This window comes from Calliphora vicina, chromosome 3 (assembly GCF_958450345.1).
Source record: "Calliphora vicina chromosome 3, idCalVici1.1, whole genome shotgun sequence".
NCBI classification, from domain to species: domain Eukaryota; kingdom Metazoa; phylum Arthropoda; class Insecta; order Diptera; family Calliphoridae; genus Calliphora; species Calliphora vicina.
Genome location: NC_088782.1, coordinates 41,827,803 through 41,848,614, shown reverse-complemented (window position 1 = coordinate 41,848,614; position 20,812 = coordinate 41,827,803). Strand labels below are relative to the sequence as shown.

The 20,812-nt window shown below is 28.5% G+C and overlaps 1 protein-coding gene across 4 annotated transcripts; it reads right to left on the bottom strand.

The window, feature by feature from the left end:
• Positions 1-4,821: 4,821 nt before the first annotated feature.
• On the bottom strand, positions 4,822-20,378 carry Aps (diphosphoinositol polyphosphate phosphohydrolase 1 Aps). Of its 4 annotated transcripts, none has more exons than XM_065504562.1 (6): positions 19,933-20,378; positions 19,327-19,809; positions 18,319-18,752; positions 6,103-6,201; positions 5,881-6,036; positions 4,822-5,804 (listed from the first exon to the last, which is right to left on the bottom strand). In XM_065504562.1, the coding sequence occupies exons 4-6, from the start codon at positions 6,199-6,201 to the stop codon at positions 5,556-5,558; spliced, it is 504 nt and encodes a 167-aa protein (XP_065360634.1). In that variant the 5' UTR covers positions 18,319-18,752; positions 19,327-19,809; positions 19,933-20,378; the 3' UTR covers positions 4,822-5,555. The 4 variants fall into 4 exon arrangements, with proteins under 4 accessions (XP_065360634.1, XP_065360635.1, XP_065360636.1 ...); XM_065504563.1 differs by having other exon boundaries at positions 19,964-20,378; XM_065504564.1 differs by having other exon boundaries at positions 20,118-20,378.
• Between the last annotated feature and the right edge of the window lie 434 nt (positions 20,379-20,812).

Below are 20,812 nucleotides of genomic sequence, written 5' to 3'. Positions count from 1 at the left end.
TTCCCTTACTTTATTATATCTAAGAGGCTCATTTTTCGAAGTGAAATAAATACTTTATTTTAGGAAATTCCACTATTTTAAAACGTTTCATTCTTAACAAAAAAAATCAGACATAACTTTTAAGCAGATAATTTATTCACATTTCGATATTCGTTAATAAAACTTTGGTCATTGTTCTACCATTGTACTTTTCATCTTCGAATTGTACCAAAAAAGTACAATTATAGCAATTTTGGCATTCCTGATGGGTACCCTGTGAATTCAACACCCTTGTGAGATAATTAAATCTATTAAAACATCTTGAAATCATAGAGAAAATATACATAGAGTGGAAACTCTCCTGTCAAAGACCTAACTCAGTTGTCAAAAATCTAAGTGGTGAGAATGTATTAGTAAAAAAAAAAATATTTGAAAACAAAAACAACACTCATATTTGAGTTTTTTTTTTCTAGTTTCCGCTCTATGTATATTTTCCCTATGCTTGAACTTTTAACTATGATTTTCCAACTAAATATAGGCCGAACCTCAGCACACTTTTATTTCCGAATTACATGACCGGCAAACTTTTGCAACAATAAACTAAATGTTATGCTTCAGTGATTCAATGTTACTGTATTTACGAATGCACTCATGATCTCCAATGAAAATTTAATGGTAAAATTAAGCATGATTCACCTAAATCGAAACACTTCATCACAAATTAAACTGATATGAATCAGCTAGCTGGTTTTAGAAATTTGGTAAAAGAAAACAAACAAAAGAAAATTTAAATAAATGGCTGTGGTTTGGAAAGTGGGACAGCTACAGAGAGCCTCAAAATTGTGTAAACACCACAAATTATTGGATTTTTTTAAGATAATGAAAATCCTAAAATCTATCTATCCATCGATTAAAATTTGAAAGCTTCGGTTTGTTGAAGATTTGTCTGAATAATAAATTCGGTTCTAAAAATAATTTAAATAGAACTATAATGATTTTCATGATTATAAAACACGCACCCCATCACCTCAAAAACTGTTTCAGTTGCGATCTTAACCTGTTACCGAGGTAAAGCTTTTCGAAATTGAATTAAACATTCTCAAAACTTTAAAGCCTAAAAAGATTTCGAAAATTGAAAAAAAAAACTGAATTCTGTGGAACTTTTCAAATCAGTAATTCTGTTCAAAAATATTCATAGCGAACGTCATTGACAGTGGATTGAATGAAGCCGCTTGAATCACACGTGTGTTTTTTGCTGTCCAGTTGCTTATTGCAAAAGACATCAAGCCCAAAATGAGCTGTAGAGTATGTGTTCTAATACTGTGATCAACGAATCAGAATATTGCTAGTACTTTTTAACATTTTTCAAACTTCGTTAATTCAAAAACTTTTCTTTTCAAAAGGAATTACAAAAAAATCTCTCTTGTTTCAGTTTATTTTGTTTGACTGTTAAACAGAGTTTAACTTGCAGTCGAAAAATCTTAACTTAATTACGTTCTAAACTGCCATTTCTTTTTGTTGCTAAATGATATCGATGTTTTTCATTAAAAAACCTAGTTAGAGCAAATATATTTACTTTGATTGATTATTTATTTAGGTTAGGTAATTGGTGACAATTTATTTCTTAAATGTTTCATTATAATATAAATATTACTTAACTGTTATTTTTATATATGGGCAATTCCATTATGTCGCACGGGACATTTGTACACATTTAAAGTGAAAAATAAGTCAAAATAAATAGAATTTTTAGTTTGACAAAAGGCTTAATTTTAAGCTCTTAATTAGCCCCATAATTGGTGCTATGTTTGATTTTGGGCAAGTTTTCATTTTCAAGATAATTGCAAAAAACCGAGGCATTCGCACGGGACAAATACAGAAGTCAATTTCGCGGCCAATCATTCGAACGCCAATTTTCAGCGAAACCAGAGGCAGTATTTCAATGTGACTAATTTTAGAATATTGTGCATTTATGTCTGTTAAAATGGTTTTGATTTTACGCGAAAATTTTTTATACTTTTTTATTAAATTAATTTTAATCACAGTCGCACGGGATATTTTTTTCCATCATGATATTAATGTAGTTTCTGTAGCTTTTTTACAAAATAATACGTAAACAAGCTTAGTATATGTTTTTAAATTAATAGATGTATTCAATGTATTTATTTCAATATAATATCAACAAACTAAAAACGTAAGAAAAATATTTAGTACGAATAAGAGACCCTGTTTATACTTGACAAATATTTATCATAACAATAAATGACGTTTGTTTTCAAAACAAAGTTGTCTGAGCAAAATCACTTACAATTTTGTCATAACGAAGCAATAACACTAAAAAATTATAATTTTTTATCTTGACAACCATTTTGATGTTTATCATTCAAAAAATTTATCAAGTATAGACATAGGGCAAAGTATTGTATATCAGTAAATACAATAAAAAAATAATTTTAAATGAAAGAAGTCTCCGGAATATCAAACGGATATTATTTCCAGAATACGCAGTTCTATCTGCTTTTCCTTCTAGCACATTGCAACAAAAGTAGTCCAACTGGGCTATACCTGGAATGCTTCTCTCCATTCCATCTGATCAGACGGCAGAAGATATAATTTTACCATATTTATATGATGTTGTGCATATTTACATGATTTATTTCATTTATGTAACCCCCTGTCTATACTTGATCAATTTTTATCATGATAAACGTCAAAATGGTTGTCAAGATAAAAAATTATCAGGTATAGTCTCCATTTATTAGTATTATTGCTTCGTTATGACAAAATTGTTAGTGCTTTTGCTAAGACAACTTTGTCTTGACAACAAATGTCATTTATTGTTATGATAAATATTTGTCAAGTATAGACAGGGGGTAAGAAAAATAATTTTAATTGGTCACACGGGACCAACTTTATATGAGTACCAAAATCATAAATGTTCTTAATTTTTCAGTAAAGTTTCTTTTATTTTAATTGTATTAAAAATCTCTGTTTGGACTCAATTAGAGATGCTAATCGGGACTGATTTTTGAAAATCCCGGGGATCGGGATTTGGTAGAGAACCCCGAAATCCCGACCCGGGTTTTCGGGAAATCTAAAATACCGAAAATTATAAGAAAGAAACGTAAATAATTATGTCTTTACAATTGAAAGTAAATTTTTTATTTATCAATTAATTTTTATTAGACACTAAAAAGAATACTATTGCATCTATGGTTTCGTCTGCCTTTCTGGAACGAATTTTGTTTCCGACTAACATCTTTCATATTGGCAAAACCGTTTGCAAATACTTATAACAAATCTGCAAGTATTTTCATCTTGTTCCTTCAGAAATAAAGTGATCTATTTCTTTTGCAAGTTGCAAATCCACATTATAATTTGGTTTCGATATTGTTATTTGGGTTTTTGACTTTTATTAATAATATCTTTTAGCCTTTGAGCAATCGAAATATTTTCATTTTGTTCGAGCTCCTCATCTGAGATAAAATCAATTTCGTTTGTAGAGGATTTAAATTGAGTTTTGTTAGATAACTTACAAAAAATGTCAAGAATTGATTTTCCAGAGCCCCACTCTAGGAAAACCAAAAATACCGCATTTCTTTATTAACTATGTTGTAGCAGGAGTTGAGCTTAACAACTTTGCTGAACATCTCTTTGCGATATTCGGGCATGTATAATGTCAAAATGCATAAAAAATAACAATTTCCCCTATTTATTTATGAAAAACGGGATTTGGAAAATCCCGAAATTTAAAATTAAATAATCCCGGGCTTCGGGGTTTAAGAAATCCCGAAAACCCCGGGATTCCCCGTTTGGCATCTCTAGACTCAATATATGATAATCTTTCTGCATGTACTTTCGACGCACTGATACCAAATGTTGTTTTTCAATGTCGCACGGGACATCGAAATATGTGATAATTCAAAGCAAAAACTTACAGTTATTAAATATTTTAAATTAAATATTTTTAGGTAAATATTTTTAGGTAAACAAAATTTATTTTGTTTTCCAAAGTTGTTTTTTTAATTTTTTTGAAAAAAAATGTTTTTTGAATGATTTTAAATTTTTTTTTTAAATTTCTTAAATTTATTTTTTTTTTCAATTTTAAAATTATTTTTTTTGAAATTTTAAAAATTTATTGGGGTTTTTTAATTTTTTTTGGTAAAAAAAAAAAATCTGGTTAAAAAAATATTTTTTCCGGTTTTGACTCATTGTAGGACCAACTTACTATGGTCTTATATACGTCGTTGCAAAGGTCTTTGAGATATCTATCATTAGATATCCATATTAATGACTTAGTAATCCAGATATAGGTGAAAAATAGGTCAAAAATAGAGGTTGTCCGCTATCTATAAGGATCCAGAATATATATACTTTATAGGGTCGGAAAATTATATTGTGGAAATTACAAACGGAATGACAAACTTATATATACGCTTCTCACGAAGGTGAAGGGTATAAAAACAGTGATGTGAATTACCTTATTGTCATTATTTTATCTAGATATGAATATCCTTAGAAGTTGTAATGTAAGGCTTATTTTTTAGTCCTAGTACTTTTCATAAAATTAGCTCCTTGATGTAAATTTTAGTGGATGCAGAAAACGTAGACAACATTTATTTTCATTTCGATTTCAGCCTAAAAATCGGAATGTAAAATCGTTTTCAAATCCCGAAAATAAATTTTCGACCAAAATCCAGGCTTTAATAAGTTCTTCACAATATTCCACCTATTCCATTTACCTTTTTCACCCACTACAAACGAAATCCTCTTCTTTCAATTCAACTAAAGTAAAAAATAAATGTTTAAAAGTCTGGTATAAAATAAAATAAAAACAAAGCATTTCTTTCAAATCTTATAAAAAAAGAATAATTTAATTTAAGAAAAAAAAAAAATAAATCATAATTATCAACTAATCAATTATAAATTTTGTTAATTTTTTCTTTAACATCATTAACTTTTAACTTTATAAACAATTTCTCATCATTATTATCATGTATTTATGTGTGTATTTTAAAGACCATTTTATAAAACATCTTTCAACTCCTAAAAACAAAAGCGAAAAAAGCAAAAAGTATAAATAAGTAAATTGTTCCATAAAATTGAGTCTATTTATAAATATTTAATTTATGTTTTAGTTTTGTTTAATTTAGTTTAGTTTATATGTTGTGTATTTATGCATTTATAAAGTGTGTTTTGTTGTGTTGTTTGTATGTAAATTCTTCTTTTTCATCTTCTTTAAACAAAAAGAAAGAAATCATTATCTTTTTGAGGACTAATAATAATCGATTTTTAATAATTAATAATAATAATGATAAACTTAAAAACTACTCTCAAAAAAAAAAATAAAGAATAAAGGAAAGACAAAATATAATAAAATAATTTTAATGAGTTGCAGCAAAATTGAACAGAAATATTAACGCCTTCATCTTTATCTTGTGTCTTAATGAATGAATTTTTTTTTCCTTAATTTTTTGCCAGTTTCTTTCTCTTTTCTAAAGCAGCGAAACAAGTAAAAGGTAGGAGAATAAAAATGTAGAAAAAAAAATCAGAAGCAAAACAAAAGTAAATTAATTTTATGCGGTGGTAGGTGAAGCTGCAGTTGGTGAATTTGTTGTAGAATTAACATTAGAATTGTTTTTCGAATGCCGCAATTGCATTAGATAATGTCGTTGTGTCGGTTTGTGTAGAGCCAGCTGTGTCAAGGCGTCATCAATGGAAAACCATTGACGTTTACGACCAATACTGCGAGAATCTTCCCATTCTTCCAGTTCTTTGGTAACGGTCATAACAAATACTTCTGTGCGATGCATGTGATCACGATTCTAAAGAGATGCAGAGATATTAATTAATTAACTTTTTTTATTTTCGTAAATAAAGAAAAAATGTATTAGAAATTACCTCAAAAACTCCTAAACATCTACCCAATTTACCCATAACGCCAGCTTCTTCCAACACTTCCCTAGCAGCTGTTACCGAGGGTTCCTCCTCGGGTTCTACACCACCGCCGGGCACAATCCAAAGTTCTGGACGTCTTGAGGAGGTTACCAATAACACCTTAAAGGAATATTATTAATTTATATTTATTTTAGTTTAGTTTGTTAAATAATGAGTAAAACTTACCTCAGTTTCGGCATCAGAACGCACACAAATGCAGGCCGCACGTCTGCGAAAGCCATCCTTATCGTAGATACGCGTAGAATTGGGTTTTTCTTTAACCATCTGTAAATGGATAAATAAAAGTAAATTATTGTATAACTTTATTAAAATATGTTAGGGTTTAAATATTCCACAAACATTATGAAAAAAACCTTAAAATAAAAATAGTAGTATTTTCAGTACTATTTTTATTTCGGGAAAAACTTATGAAAAACCGCCTATTATTTAAAATTTTTACATAAATCGTGGAAAAACATCCTAAAAAATAAGAAAATTATTAATCAAAAAATGTAGTATTTTTACTACTTTTTTTTTAATAATTTTCAAAAATTTTATTAAGTAATATATAATTTCTCTCAAAACTCATTTCAAAAAATTATTTTAAAAAAGTAGTATTTTTAGTACTATTTGTAGAAAATATTACTTTTTGAAAAATTTTAAATTTTTCTTAAATTCTAGTTAAAACGTAAAAATAACTCATAAAATGTGAATAAATTAAAAAAACTAAAAAGTTAGTACTTTTACTACTATTTTTTCATCGAAATCTTCTTCAAGAAACTATTAAATTATGTCAAATTTTATATAATTTGTAATTCAAAATCGTTTTTATAAGAAAAAGCTACATTTTGAAAAAGGTAGCATTTTTAGTACCATTTTTTTTTATCAAAAAACTACTTTTTAAAATTCTTTATTTTTTAACCAAATTTGATTTTCTAAGACTTCTTTTTTGGCCAAAAATAGTATTTTTTCTTCTAAATACTAATAGTAGTATTTTTACTACTTTTTTCTAAGTTAAAATTGCATATATTTACAAAATTTGTTGTAAAAATCATTATATGATTTAATTTCTAAAATACTACTTTATAAAAAATGTAAATTTATAAATTAATAGCTTTTAATGTATAGATATTACATCAAGGGTTTATTGCCATAACTTATTTTTGTTTGGGAGTAGATTTGAGATTAATTATTTATATTGAAAGATTCCATAATACTGTACTGAAAAGTCTGTGACTTTTTTAATATAATAAAATAATATTTTTCTCGGCAATAAAGGGGTTTGTTTCATTAGCTCGATACATGCAAGTCCATCCCTTTTCCAATTTTTTTTATTTCTCCCAAATAATAGATTTTTTCAAGGTCTTTATGTTATTCTTTGGTCTTTAATATAGGCATTTACTTTGACTTATTCTACTTAAAACTCTTGGTGCCGAACAATTTTATCAGGTTTGAAAGCAGTTCGTAGCTTTATTTTCGAATTTTGGCCAAGGCGTGACCGCCGATTCATTGTCATAGTAGAAGAACTCTATTTTCTTTATCAAATGCGTTCGTTTTTGCTTATAAATTATATAATGTAGTACATAGCTTAATTTAAAGTTTATTTTCTACTTTTTAGAGCATTTAATTGTAAAATTTGTTTAAAAAATGATTTTTTATTATTAATTTATTTTCTTCTATTTAAATATTTCGAATTTTCGACTAACATTTTTAAGTTCGAAATTGGAAAATGTAAGAAATTATCCAGAAATTAAACTAAAATTATTTTTTTTAAGAATCCACATGATTAAGAGATTATTTTAACAGTTAAATAAAAAAAGTTCGAACTTGATTTCGAATTTTCGAACATAAATAAACAAACATACATGGCAAGTTAATTAAAATCTTTTAAAAGGTACTTTTGATCAATGTCATGTTTTCAGAGCAGTTTTTTTCGGGAGTTTTATCATAACTACAACTTTATAATGTTGAGTCTCTCTCTCGACGTATGTCAGAAAGGCCCTCGTATGAATGTCGTACTTGAAAATTGGCTTCCGACCATAGTAGGCACCGATAAGAAACTGACTCGGAAAATAATAGTACTGACACAACTGAGGAGATATGTGGCAATGTTCTCAATTTATTCCCATCTTGTGGTCAGGATCCTCATGACACATAAAACCTATTGGAGTAAATCAGTAGAAATAGCACAATTCAGTGGCTTGAACACAGTGCAGAAGGCTCATCTTTTAGAGCCAACAATATCGGATACTCTGTTCTGAAGTGAAACGTGTCCCAGAGAGAGCGTTCTGCATCGATCGAATGAACTAGTAGTCGGATTATATGGCGGATGAGGCAAAACTTCCCAACCACTTGTTTGTAACAGGTATAGAAAATGTCTGAGCGTTGTAATGATGGAATATTACTGTTTTATATCTGGCCGTTTTTCGGGCAATGCTCGCTTCAAACTGTAAAGAATGAACAGAATTCAGCAGCCAGATAGGACCATTTTTTGGCTGGCTTGGCGATATTTGTTTTCCGTGTCAAAATCACACTTATGAACCGCACAAACCATCTCTCGCACGCTGAAACCGATGGAACATATTCACAATAAGTTTAGGAAAACCTTTTGTTCTTAGTCCCGGTCCACACTGTGAAACATTTGCTGCAAAACATTTTTAAATGAAGTTTTTGTTTTCAGTTTTTGACATTTCTGTACAGTACGAATACGAACGAATAAATGTGGATGACATACTCAACAAAAACTTCATGTACATGAAACAAAGTTCCCTTTTTCATTCCTCTTTCCCCTTTCATCAACAAACTCAAATGTTTTGCAGCAAATGTTTCACAGTGTGGACCGGGACTTAGCGGCATTTTATTTTTCGAACTAATGTAGTAAAGCAAAACTTAAAGCATATGAAGCTTTGTTGGCACACAATTCAACATTTTCGAAGCAAAAATAACCAAGGCGAATTTATATACAAGATGGTGTCGGTGGCGAATTCAGGCAAATACTAGCGAATTCATGCCTTTTTCATATATGGAGTTTTTTTTTCATAGTTTTTTTTTTAATTTTATGGAATTTTTTTTTTTCGAATTGATTTTTTTTTTAAAAAATTAAAAAAAAAATTTTTGTTTTTAAAATTTTTTTGGTGAAAAAAAAAATTCGGCTTAAAAAATATTTTTTCCGATTTTGACCCATTGTAGGTCCAACTTACTATGGTTTATATACATACGTCGTTGCAAAGGTCATTGACATATGTATCATTACATTAGATATCCATATTGTCTATATTAAAGACTAGTAATCCAGATATATATAAAAAATAGGTCAAAAATCGATGTTGTCCTAGTTTTTACCTTATATATCAGCCATTTGTGGACCAATTTTCTCGATTTTAAATAGCAACAGTGCCGGAAGAATTCCGGAGATATTGATGTATGAATCGTGTATGTAAGTTGTTTGGGGGCTTCGGAAAGACAAATATATTTAGATAAATTTCAAAATATTGGGTTGTGGGACTTATATGGAAGCTATGACCTATTATGATTCGATTATCATAAAATATTTTAACGTGATTTTTATGTATTTATATGGGAGCTGTGGTCAATTATAGACCGATATTCACAAAATTCAGTAGTATGATTTTTGAATACAAATTACTGATGTGTGTATTATTTTGGTTCAATATATGGAAGCTATGACGTATTAAGGGCCTAAGTATTTGAGGGCTATTTTTGTAGAATTTTATATAAACAACGCTATTAACAAGAGTCGATCTTATATGGGAGCTATGCCGAATTATGGACCAATATTTAAAAAATCTTGTAGTACGATTCATGGATACAAATTACTGATCGGTGTAAAATTTTGGTTCAGTACAGATTATTTTGTATATCTGTGCAGGCTAATGTGTTTTCCGGAGTTGGTTCTTATATGGAGGCTATGACCAATTATGGACCTATCATCGTAACATTTGATACATCGATTTTTGTATATATTGAATAAATTTGTTTCGAATTTCAACCTGATAACAATAGTTGTCACAAATTTATGAGGATTTTAGTGATTTTCGGGAGTGGACCTACGGGAGCTATGGTTAAATAATACACTAGGGTATTCGAATAAAAAGAATAATTCGAATAAGAGATTTTAACTTGTTCGAATAATTCGATCACAGGTTTAAAATTAATCGAATAATTTTATTTTTTTTAAAAAAAGTATGTCGGTTTTTTAATATTTTATTGTTAAAGAAAAACAAAAAATAACGTTAAAGGTAACAATTCTAGTATTGATAATGTTAAAAAACATTCGAAAACAAAGTCCATCATTACATTTTCAACAGAAATATTCTGATCAGATTAAATCCCAAACAATCTACAAAACAATTAACTAGCAAACCCTTTAGTTTCCGTTTGGGAGCTATGCTTTAAACAATTTTAGCTAGTTGGACATGATCCTGAATTCAAATTCAATATAAACGTATTAAGAACTTTTGTATGTCGTTCATTAATTCGGGTTTTAAATTGAGTAACTAATTCTTTAGTAAATTAATTATTCACTATTTCTAAATTATTTATAACAAATTGTATTATACATCAAGCTCTATCAACGTTGCCGAATCTTTGCTTAATAAAGTGGTCTTGGGGAATTACACAATAAAGCGAATCTGTCCAAAGTTTGATATCATTGTCAGTGAACGTGGCTAATTTGAAGTCAGGCAGTGAAAGTGTATTACCATGTTAGACAACGATGTTCAAAATCATGTATAAGACAAACTTTTCTTGCAACAAAACGTTAGTTTGTAATATTTGTGTTTATCATTCGATTTATTAAATATTTTGCAACACTTACGTACGTGGTTAATAACATCACTTATATAAATATATTTTAAGATCATGGCCTTCATTTATTTCAATGTAATCATTATAAATGTCATCCTCAATATCACTTTCGAGGACCGTTTCAAAATCACATTCAACTCTACTTAAATCCAAGTTAATATTTTGATTATTAATTGCGATTCTTCTAATATTTCGCCATCTAAATAACAAATATTTTATTCCGTACCATTTATTTTCATTGGTTCAAGTCCTAAGTTAAAAATGTTGAAAGATTTGTTTTTAGAATTGTAACTTCTTGCAGTAATAATATTTATATATTTATAAAAGGAACTATCGGAACACTCATCTACAGTGATTAAAAGACCTTTTGTCTTTAGTTATTTGTCGAATTTCAGAAACAATACAATTTTTGTGAGTCATTATTACTTATTTGAATTTGAAATTCTGAAAAATTGTAAGCAATTTAATAAATTTAAATATATATGAATGAACATTTATTCGTTTTATTCGATTATTCTACATAAAATTGTTCGAATTATTCGCTATTCGAAAATGGCCATTTTTAAATTGTTCGAATAATTATTCGTAAGAAATTATTCGATTAATCGAACGATCATTAATCGAATGAATACCCTACTGTATACCCTCATTCACCACTTATGGTGGTGGAGGGTATAATAAACATAATCGCAACTTTTCGGTGGTGGGTATAATAAGCACATAATAACTCCCAGCAGTACAGCGGTTAAAAATTGCTTAAAAAGTGCAAGAGTACTGAATATTCCATTAATATTTTTAATTAATAGCACAAATGAAACGAAACAAATCAACCCAATTTTAAATTTTATATTTACAACTTTCATAAATTATAAGAAATAAAACCATATAAATTTGCGACATAAGTTGTTTTACTTTTTATTTGTTTTTTTTTTTGTGTTAACAAAAAGTGAAAAGAAAAACAAAATTTGTGATTTAAATACTTCTTATCAGATCAAATAGTACTAACTATAGTATACAAATGTACATACATACTGATACATGACTAGTACCACTGGGTTCTTGTTATCGTCATCATATTGAGAAATGCTAACAAGTGTTGCCTAGGTAAACTGTTACCTATACAATATACCCTAAGCTACAATAATATGAAGCAAATTTTGCATATTAGGGAAAAATGGTTTATATGACCTTATTTACATTAATTTGCTTAATATATATGTGATTATATATTCTAGTATATTTAAACAGATGTTGGTAGCTACCGATATTTTTTTAATAGTTTATACAAATCTATTTATAATACAATAATAAAAAAAAGCAAAGTGTTTGCTTGTGTACATAATTAATGTTTTTTAATTAATTAACATACATAATTTGCAAATAGAAACAGAGAAAAAAAGCCAACATTGAATATTTAAATTGCGAAAAAAAGATAAATTCACTCGTGCTGCAAATATAAATATTTATTAAATGTTTAATATACATAAATAGATAAAAAGATGCAAAGAAGAATGTTGACTTTTGGTTACTAAGTCTATAGGTCATATTTGCGTAAATTATACAAAAGTAAATCCTGTTTCCAAAAGACAATATAGGATTTGAAGAAGTCCTTTCCAACTTCCTAACACAAGTCCTTTTTAAAATGTTCCAGAATTTTCATTGCAAACAATTTGAAGGCCCCTAATTTGTACTGACTTTGTTGTGCAAAATACAAACAATTTTGTTTATAAATTATTCATATGAAGCGATTAAATTATTTTGCTTTTAATTATTTTGTAGCTATTTTTATTTTTTTCTCTTAATTATCACGTGAGTTTATTATTGCATTTATAATTTATTCAATGATGTCTACACGAAACTTTGCCATCATACAGTTAGTTAGTTAGTTTGTAATTTGATCAGCTGGAGCTACCCAAGAGAAATTATTTAGTCATTTAGGTAGTTTCCATTTAGAAATGGAATTTAAACCCTCATGATTATGACTTATGAGAAATACGTATACAGACATTATCTTCAAATTAGCCACACAATTTAAGTTATCACATAAAGTACTAAAGTCTATTGAATTTTACAAATTCATTTGATTTTATACTAAAAAATATAATCAGAATCAAAGAGTGCTAAATAAACAAACAAAAAATACAAATAAAATGTTGTTGTTGTTTTAATTCTTTAAACAAATATTTATAATTGCAAATACATTTTAATTTTCATTGCTTTATTCATTTATTTGTATGTAATCTTATTATTATTATTATCATTAAATATTTTCAATTTGTTTTAATATTTGCTTTTCTATTTAGCTTAAATTTCAATCAGCATTTTATTTACATTTATTAACAAACAATCATTTATATTTTAATTTGATTTAAATTGATTTGTTTTTAAACCCACCAAAAACAATTTGTTATCATTAAAGGCTGCCTTACGTGCCTCTTAAAGCAAATAAATTAGATTATTTTGTTAATTATTAACGGCATTCGAACGAAGGCTATGTATTTTGATGAACAACAAAAGAAATATATTTAATTAATTACAATTTAATTAAATGTTAAAGTCATTAGGGGTATTATAAAGTAATTGTGTCCAAATGTAATTGTTAACATCATGCTGGCCAAAAAAAGGTGATTGTTAATTAATTCTACATACATATTGTACATTTAAGAAAATTAAATTTCTAATACAATGCGATAGAAAAAATAAAAATGCAGAAGAACCTGTAGTTATAATGTGGCAATGAATCATCTCAATCAAATTTAAATCATCATTAATTTTTTTAAGAAATATTTTTTTTTTCGAAACTTTCCATAATTGGCTTCTAATTTCGCGAGCAACTTTTGTGATTATAAACGATTTAAACCTAATAAAAAAGTTAGTACAATACAAATAGGGAATAACATTATAATTTAACATTCTTAATTATCAATAGAATTTTTTCATTTATCGTAAAACGTCCTCCAGATAATTTCTGCTTTTAAGCCCGATAGTATTTGAAATTGTAAAAAATAACAAAGATCAATACAATGCATTAACCCTTTGAAGATGATTTTGGTCATATGGCCACGAAAAATGTTGGCCTCCAATGCATCAATTGTTGCTGGTTTATCAGCATGAACCAGTGACTTCACCTGGCACACAGAAAATAATCGAGACAGGTCCATTTCTCGATATCAAGTTATCGCCAAATTTTGATTTCAGTAAATCAGCGCCATCTTGCTGAAACCAGGATCAATGTCATCTTTTTAAACAAAAAATCATAGATAATGGTGCGGTAACGATCTCCATTGACCTTAACGCGAGCTCCGGCTTCATATTTGAAGAAATAAGGTCCGATGATGGCATCAGCGTGTAAACCGCACCAAACGGTCCATTTTTTCGATGTAATGGATTCTGAACTGGTCTCACTCCAATTTTGCTTATTAACAAAACCGATAAGCCAAAAACAAGTAAGAGAGCTAAATTCGGCTGTGCCGAATCTTATATACCCTTCACCAAATTATAATTAAATAAAAATAAAAATTTTAAATATTTTTAGGTAAAAAAAATTTAAATTATTTTTCCAGTTGTTTTTTCGAAATTGTTTTTTTTTAAATTTTAAAATTTGTTTTTTAAATTTTATATTTTTTAATTTAAAAAAAATTTTTTTTAGTTTTTAATAAAATCGGGTTAAATTTTTTTTCCGATTTTGACCCATTGTACGTCCAACTTACTATGCTCTTATATATTTCGTTGCACAGGTATTTGAAATATCTATCATTAGATATCCATATTGTCTATATTAATGTTTTAGTAATCCAGATATGGGTCAAAAATAGGTCAAAAATCGAGGTTGTCCTGGTTTTTTTCTTATATCTCAGCCACTTGTGGACCGATTTTCTCGATTTTAAATAGCAACCGAGCCGGAAGAATTTCGGAGATATTGATGTATGAATCGTGTATGTAAGTTATTTGGGGGCTTCAGAAAGTTGATTTCAACACACATACGGACAAACGGACATGGCTATAACGACTCCGCTATCTATAACGATTCAGAATATATATACTTTGTGGGGTCACAAATGAAAAAGTAGAAATTACAAACTTATATATACCCTTGTCACTCATGGTGAAGGGTATAATTAACCTCATCGGTGAACAAAATATTGCGATAAGTTGACTGATTTTCAAAATAAATTTGGTAGCGTTGTTCAAGTGTCAATCTATTCATGATGATTTGCCACAGTATATACTGATCATAAATGTCAAAGTGTGAGTTCAGTATCATTCAACAGTTAACCCTTTTGTAAGTTCTATCGGGCTTGTAAAACAATCTCGATTATTTGTGGATGATAAAATATTGGAACATTTTAATTACATATGTATAACGTTAGCTTAGTGAAAAAATAGATTTAAATTCAAAAAATATATTGATAAAAAAAAATTAGGGAATTTTTAGTGGAAAACTAAATTTTGATAAAAAAAAATTGTAACAAAATCAAATTAGTCGCGATTGTTGTTTATATCTCAGCCACTTGTGGTCCGATTTTCTTGATTTTAAATAGCAATCGAGCCAAAACTATATTCCCGGAATTATTTTTTTTAGAAATTTTTGTACGGATTTTTCTTTAAGTTTTCTTCTTAAAGATTGCAATACTAAAATTTGTTATGATGGTAAAATTTTTTGCTGATCGAATGATTCCATTATATTCATAATTTCTTTTTCGGTTCTAGCAACAAATAGTCAGTTGACAAATAAGCATTACGCTTGAAATATACAAATTTTTGTCATTAATCGAATTGAAATAGTATATCCTTTAAGGAATTGTTAGGTTGCCTTTGATTACAACTTATAAGGACATTCATATTTGTTTATAAATAATCTGAAATATCTCTTTTGAAGCAAACTATGCATGTTTTTCAGATTTAGGAAATCCCTGGAATGAAAAGTTTTTTTAATTTCCTCCCGCGAAGGGAAAGAGTCCAGGAAATTAGGAACCCTAGTCACAAATGAAAAATGTAGAAATTACAAAGGAAAAGACAAATATGTATATCGAGATCTTATATTCAAAAAAAGGCTTATCTACAAAAATCAAATTCTTCATTTGTATCATAATTTTTGAGGCAGTTGGCGATGATTTAAGGCGATGAATGATGAACATTTACAAATAAGTACAAATATCGAATATTGGATTGGAAATTGTCATATTGGGACCTGTATTCTAAACCCCTTATTTTGTAAATTATTTCACCTGTTTTTTCTTTGTATTGAAATATTATTAAAGTGAGGTGAAGTGTTTAAAAAAATTTTCTTCTAAAGTACAATCTTGGCTTGCTAATTCCACTATCAACAGGACTGTTTGAGCCTTGGACCAACATAATATTGTATAGTAATATATTTACTCTCGTATATTCAATGTTCTTGACGAATAATTGCATTTGTTTTACTGATACTTATTGTATGATCACATGGGGTTCAGATGTAATATACTTGTGATCGCAGAGACTGGGACAGTATGTCGTCTGTATATATTAATGTTGCTAATACACAGTCCTGTCTATCTCCTATTCGTAATCTTTCCGAATAACTCTTGAACGCTTTATCATAGGTAAAATAAAGACGAGATGTAATTGTCAAAAACCTATTCGATGATCAAGCGCCAGACTCACAGAAATATCCAATACAAAAACTGGTTTGACTGGTATCAATATACTATAAACCATTCTAGGAAAATCACAACCGATTATGCCCTAAGATAGACTGGTTATGGGTGATGATATTAAATAAATAAATACCTCTTTAGTTACTACATTCTTTCAATTTGGGACTATCAAAATTTTGGCTTCCGACTTTATAATCAATTTACTGCACAGTAAACATTGTGGTCTACACAGGTCTGCTGTCGTCGGAAGTTCTTCCCTGGGGAAAAAACTTCCGTTTGATACAGCTGTCATTGAATTGGCAATTTTTGGCCGAGAGACTTGTTATCTGAAACTCTGTGAGTGTATTACAATCTGGAAGAAAATTTTAGTCTAGACCATGATACAGTAATTGTAGAAGATAGAATAACTAGGGAGAGTTTTCAGTATTTACGCCTATAACGTCGAACTTTGATTTTAATTCTTTTCATATTTTAATTTTTTTGACGTTACAAGTATTTATATACAGGTAAGCGAATTTTACGCGAATTCGATATAACGCGAACTGAAATTAGCAACTATTTTTTCAAATACGCGACTTTTTTTACACGATTTTTATATAACGCGGCAACAAACAACAAGAAACGAGAAAACACAAGCAAATAACAGATTTCTGTTTTGAAAACTTCGTTAATTTTTATGAATTTTTTGTTATGTTTTGATCTCTTTTATGTATTAGAATATTTTCTTTTTTTAATTGAAATTTTTTCCTTAATTTTCGATTAATTACTTCACTTTTATTTTAAGTAAGTTTTTAAAAGTACAAATAAGTTTACTTAAAGTATATATCGTCGCCTTAAATGCAAACGGACGTAACTACATTTTTATTGTTTTTACAGGATACGTTATAAAATCAATAATAATAGAGTATTCTTGGTAATTGTTCAATCAATCAAAAACTCGATTTTGAATTTTAAGGTGACGATATTTTTGTATGTATGTACATATGTGTTTTCTATTTAACGCGATTTTTAGGTCAAAATTTATTTTTTGTTATGTGACTGATGTATTGTTTTACGCGAAATAAAAAATTATTGGCCCCACAAAAGCATTTCGTTCTAAATTAGAACCTCGTTTTACGCGAATTTGATTTACACGCTATTTTTTTGGTCCCAACAAACCGCTTAAATGGAGGCCTACCTGTAATTGTTCTCTCATGGTCAAGACAATATTCATATGTTTTTTCAGTTTTCCCGTTTTTTCTTTTAAAAAATTCATTACACAAATATTTACATTTTGGGCTCATTTTGTTAAACTACATTTTAAAATTACACTGTTAAAACTGATCTGATATTGGTCTATTCAGCAAATTATTGACAACGAATGGACTAAGAATTTTTATTAAGTAAACCATAAACTTTTTAAATGAAAACACATTGGCGATCCTGTCAATTCCATCTCAGGGCTGGATCGAACGATATTCGTCTTAAGGTTCTGTAAGATTCCCCGATTATTTTCATGGCATCTCAGGTCCGAGGAGGCCAATTGAAGCTGTTCTCACAGCTGATACACGATTATTAATCGATTTTTGATTTGCTATAAGGATAACTCAGTATCATTATAATTAACTTTTTGTAAACAAAATAAGTCTTTTTTCTAGATGAGGTGCTTGTTAATAAACGATCAATTAAAAGGTTTTTGCAAGTGTAAGAACATTCGAAGATAGTTTAAGATTATTCTTATTTATATGTACATAATATGCAGAACTTGTTTTTACAGTCAAATAAAATGTAGATTTATGAATTTTTTATGGGATCAAGTCTCATCATTTTAAATATTTAGCAGTTTTCATTCAAATATAGGTATAAAAGTTTTTAAATGATTTTAATCCAAGTCTTACTGAAATAGGTATAAATTATAATGTAACATAATAAATTATTAAAATAATTTAATATTTACCTTGCTTATTTGTTAAAAAAGTGTAAGTTTTGTGTAAACAAAGAAGTTTATCCAACGACGGAGACCAAATTAAAAAAACGTCTAACGTCGACTAAGTTGGTGGGGGGTTAGAAAGTAAGAAGGCTTTCCTTAATGTGGGTGGCGCTTTGTGGTCTAAAAATCCTTAGAAAATATTAAGTGTTGCTGGCTACTGCTGCTAATAGGTATTGTTGTTGTGGCTTTATTTGCTTAATAAATTAGTATTTAGCTGTTATTGTTTAATTTAAAGGAGGACTCTAAAACGGCGGGCGATATTTTGTTTTAATTTTTGCTGGATTTAACTATTAAAATATTGTTTATTATTACAATTATTGTTGTTGCTGCTGCGGTTGTCGTTGATGAAGATTTATTTTTTGTTGGTTGGTTGATTATGGATTTGTTTTATTTCAAATAAACTTTAAATAAAAAATATAATAAAGAATACACAACAAAAACAACAATGATGTGTTTGCAAACAAACTAATAATGATAATAATGATTTTAATTTAATAATAATTAATTAATTAATAAAAATGACTACAATGAACTACCCACGCAGGCAGACACATTCAGACCGACGACATAAACACTGGCAGCAAACAAACCGACACAAACAATCATACATTTACGCACATACATTTAAACACAAACATACAAACAATATACGCACAGCCAAATGCAATCTCGACAACAACAAACACTTGGAGAAGTTTTTTTCTCTGTTTAATTCTTTAAATTGAGAAAAAAAACAATATGTGATTGATTTCGTTGTTGTTGTTAATGGTATTTCTCAAGAGTGAAAAAGAATAGAATGTGTGTGGGGGGTGGTGGAGTGATGACAAAAAGTAAGAAAAGGTTGTTGAATTCGATACAAAATTTGTTGTTATTGTTGTTGGGGTTCTTTATTTTTTCATACAAATGTAAATAAACCACAAAAATTTTAAAAGAAAACAAACAAATTGATTGTGCAAAAAATTATTCAAAATTTACCCAAAAAAGCACAGAAACGAAATTAATAATAAACTAAATAAATAAAACAAAACGCAGAAAAGAATATTTAAAAATTTTCGGTTGGATGATGGTTGAAGAGAAAAATTTAACTTGGCAAATTAAGCATTTTGTTTTTGTTGCTGGTGGTGGTTTGTTTGGTTGACTGACTGACTGGCTGGTTGGTGTGTTATTGTTGTTTTTGTTATTTTAGGTCAGTTGATGTAATTGTTGCTGTAGTTGTTTTGTTGTTTATTTCGTCGTTTTTATTGTTTTTATTTTTCTTTTCTATATTTTTGCAAATTTTTTTTTTGTCTTTTTCTCTTCTTTTCACCGCAGTTTCTGTCTAAATTTGTTCGTTTTTATTTATTTTTTACGTATTAGTTTTTTTTTTCTGCTTTTCTAAAAAATGCTGCTTTTTCTTTTTTTGTTGTTGTTCTTTAAGCCTTTTCCCCTTAAAAGGCAAAATTCTTGCTGAGTGAATAACTAAAAGGGAAAAAAGATGAAGGTTTCTTCTTTTGTATTCCTATTTTTCAAACAGCTGTCTTCATTATTAAACTTTCTTTTCTTTTTTTATCTCATGATATTACGTTATTGATCTCTATCAACCTTTTTAATAATGCTAAACTTATTTTATTACAAAATTTCCAGCCGTTTTTAATGCAATAGTTTCCTTTGTTCGATTTTTTTTTCTTCAAAATTTAGCTTGGATTCCGTTGTTGGTCTTGTCACACTTGTCAACGAAAACACTTTTTTTGCATAATTTTTTTGTATGATTTTCTCTACGTTCGTACTTTTTCTATATTTTTTCAACCACGTTGTTTAGTTTTCGTTAAAGTTGTGGTTTTTCACGCTTAATTGTTTGAAAACACTTTATTAATTCTATTTCTTTAGATATTTACACTTTATAAGTTGTTGCAGTTACAAAATTTGTTGAAATATTTTCTTTTTTAACTGCTCTACCGGCAGCACAAAAATCTCAATGAAATTCTTGTGAAAAAGTGCAAATTTTTCACTTTTTTCCTTTACACTCGTCTTCTTTTATCAGTTGCTTCTGTTTGACAGCTGCTGTCAAAGTTAATGTGTTTTTTAATCGTTAGAGGTCGCAGGAACAATTAAGAAAAACCTATTTTAATGTAGAAATAAAATCAACCGCTGTCTCGTTTTTGTAGAAATTTGCAATTTTTGAGAGTGGTTGTTGAATTAGCTAACAGTTGTTGGGTAGTTCACCCACAGTGGTCTATATAAAAATCGTGTTGAATTTTTGAAATTCACCACAAATACCGTTGCAAATTATTCAAGGTCATTGCAAATTTGTCATCCTAAAAATAGGCAACTCACGCACAGTGGCCGAAATAACCAATTTAGCGAAATTTTGAAATTCAGAATTCGGCAAATTATATTTAAAATATAATAAGAAAAATAATTGATACATCACTATATCGGGAATTCTCCCGGCTCAGTTGCTATTTAATCGGGAAAATCGGTC